Source organism: Brachionichthys hirsutus, chromosome 12 (genome assembly GCF_040956055.1).
Source record: "Brachionichthys hirsutus isolate HB-005 chromosome 12, CSIRO-AGI_Bhir_v1, whole genome shotgun sequence".
Taxonomy (NCBI): Eukaryota; Metazoa; Chordata; class Actinopteri; order Lophiiformes; family Brachionichthyidae; genus Brachionichthys; species Brachionichthys hirsutus.
Window position 1 is genome coordinate 12,689,462 of NC_090908.1, and position 1,822 is coordinate 12,691,283.

Sequence of the window (1,822 nt, forward strand, 5' to 3'; positions counted from 1 at the left end):
TCACTGGATGATGACAACGCCATATGTGATTAGACACAAGCTCACCGTCGGCCTGTGTGCTCCTGCAGGAGGCCCCCACTGCTCCCCTGACACGCTGTGGAAACCCTCTCCAGCTGGAGGCGGTTCTCCTGGGGGGGGGGTTGCCTGGACACCTGAAGACCTGAGCAGCGTTGGGACGGTTTGGTCTTGACCCGCTTGCAGTGGCGTCTATGGAGGCTCAGGGACTTGAACACAACCCGTCATGCGTGACCGGACCATTGTCCCCCCCACCCCCCCCTTCACACACTGTCCTCACTTTGATGTCTGGAGCGGAAGTTCCTCTTGTGTCGAAGGAAATCTTTTTATCCAACATTCCCAAACGCAGCATCCGGATAAAACCTGCAGGAATGTTTTCATACAAATAAAAACACAACAAACGTCAGTGAATGCATCATTGGGGTGGGGGGGGGGGGCGCATTTCCATTCCTCTGGAGCCACCAGGTTGTCATGGCGACCTGGTGCCACATGCATGCGCCCCTTTGATGGACATAAATGTCCCAGGAAGACAGCCAGAAGACGACAAACAATGCAGGGCGGAAGTCAGACATTTGTCCCGCTACAAGCGTTTAAAGTCCACCTGATCCCCGCGGGGTGTGTGTGCGTGCGCGCGCGCGTGTGTGTGTGTGTGTGTGCAGCAATCCTTTTTTCAACAGCTTTATATTTGCTTTTCTTCGACTCCCCAGGCGAGAAACTGAAGGAACCGCCATGTCCTCCCCCGGGCGACCGCCCAACCTCCGCCCCTGCAGACTGTTGTCGGTTTGTCCTCGGGACTGATACGTCACAGGGGCAGGGAGCGCAGACGTGTGGTGTTGCGCCCCCTGCTGGCCGCCGCCTGCATTTATACGCCGTCAAAAAGGGACGGAGCAGCAGTTGGGGCGGGGTCTGATGACGGAGGGAGGGACATTATTGGAGTTTAGATTATATAAAATAAAGACACAAAGGACGTGTGTGGAAAGTTTGATGAGAAAATATCGATCGGTTCTCATTTTACGACTTCTGCCGCCACGCACAAGCACAACATGACCGTGTGTTAGTGTGTATGTCTTCTGGCTGTGTGTGTGTGTGTGTAATGTCTGTATCTGGTGGTGGGATGATGAAAAAACCCTGAAACAGCCCCCTGTCTTATTAAATATTTCAGGTCAGTAGGGAACTACGAACAGCTTTCTCATCCAGTGTTCGTAGATAGGAGCGAGAATTTACCACGGACCACCATGTTTTCAGTAAATTATTAAATCCACAATAAATAAAGCTTGACAAAAGATGTGTTGTGTGTCAAGACAAGTCTAAAAACAGTATTCAAAAAATGCCATACTTGTCCTTGGATTGTTGTGGAGATATAAAGGAGGTGTGGATAAAGGGAAAATATGATGCTGCCTATTCAACGTGCTGTAAGGGAAGCCTCTGAGGATGCATTGCTGTATGATTTCAACTCTGCCAGAGCAATACATGAAGCAAATGAGAGCATGCAAATTCCACTACAGGATGGATACCAGCTGAAATAGCTGAAAGTAAGTTGATAAACAGCAGCGTGATGCGCTGGCGACGCGTCCGGGGTGTGCCCTGCCTCTTGCCTGTAGTCAGCTGAGATAGGCTCCAGGAGCGCCCCCAAACCGGATAAAGGCGGATGAAGCAGCTGTAGACGAGGCGATTGAGGTGGACGGATGGATGGGTATTTGGTAAACCGTTGAAACAGTTTTCATAAATAAAGTTGATGTAATTTAAACTGTTTATTGGATGATTTAATTTATAGTTTAACTTTAATGTGATAATGTCCTGTTAAAAT

The 1,822-nt window shown here is 49.6% G+C and overlaps 1 protein-coding gene across 1 annotated transcript in view; it reads right to left on the minus strand.

Annotated features, from left to right (window-relative positions):
* Positions 1 to 817: 817 nt before the first annotated feature.
* The window catches only part of si:dkey-251i10.3 (uncharacterized protein LOC553498 homolog), a 2,495-nt gene continuing 1,490 nt past the window's right edge, over positions 818 to 1,822 (minus strand). Inside the window, exon 2 of the mRNA XM_068745983.1 lies at positions 818 to 871. Within this exon, the coding sequence (XP_068602084.1) occupies positions 818 to 871 (54 nt within the window). The remainder of the gene's footprint in view (positions 872 to 1,822) is intronic.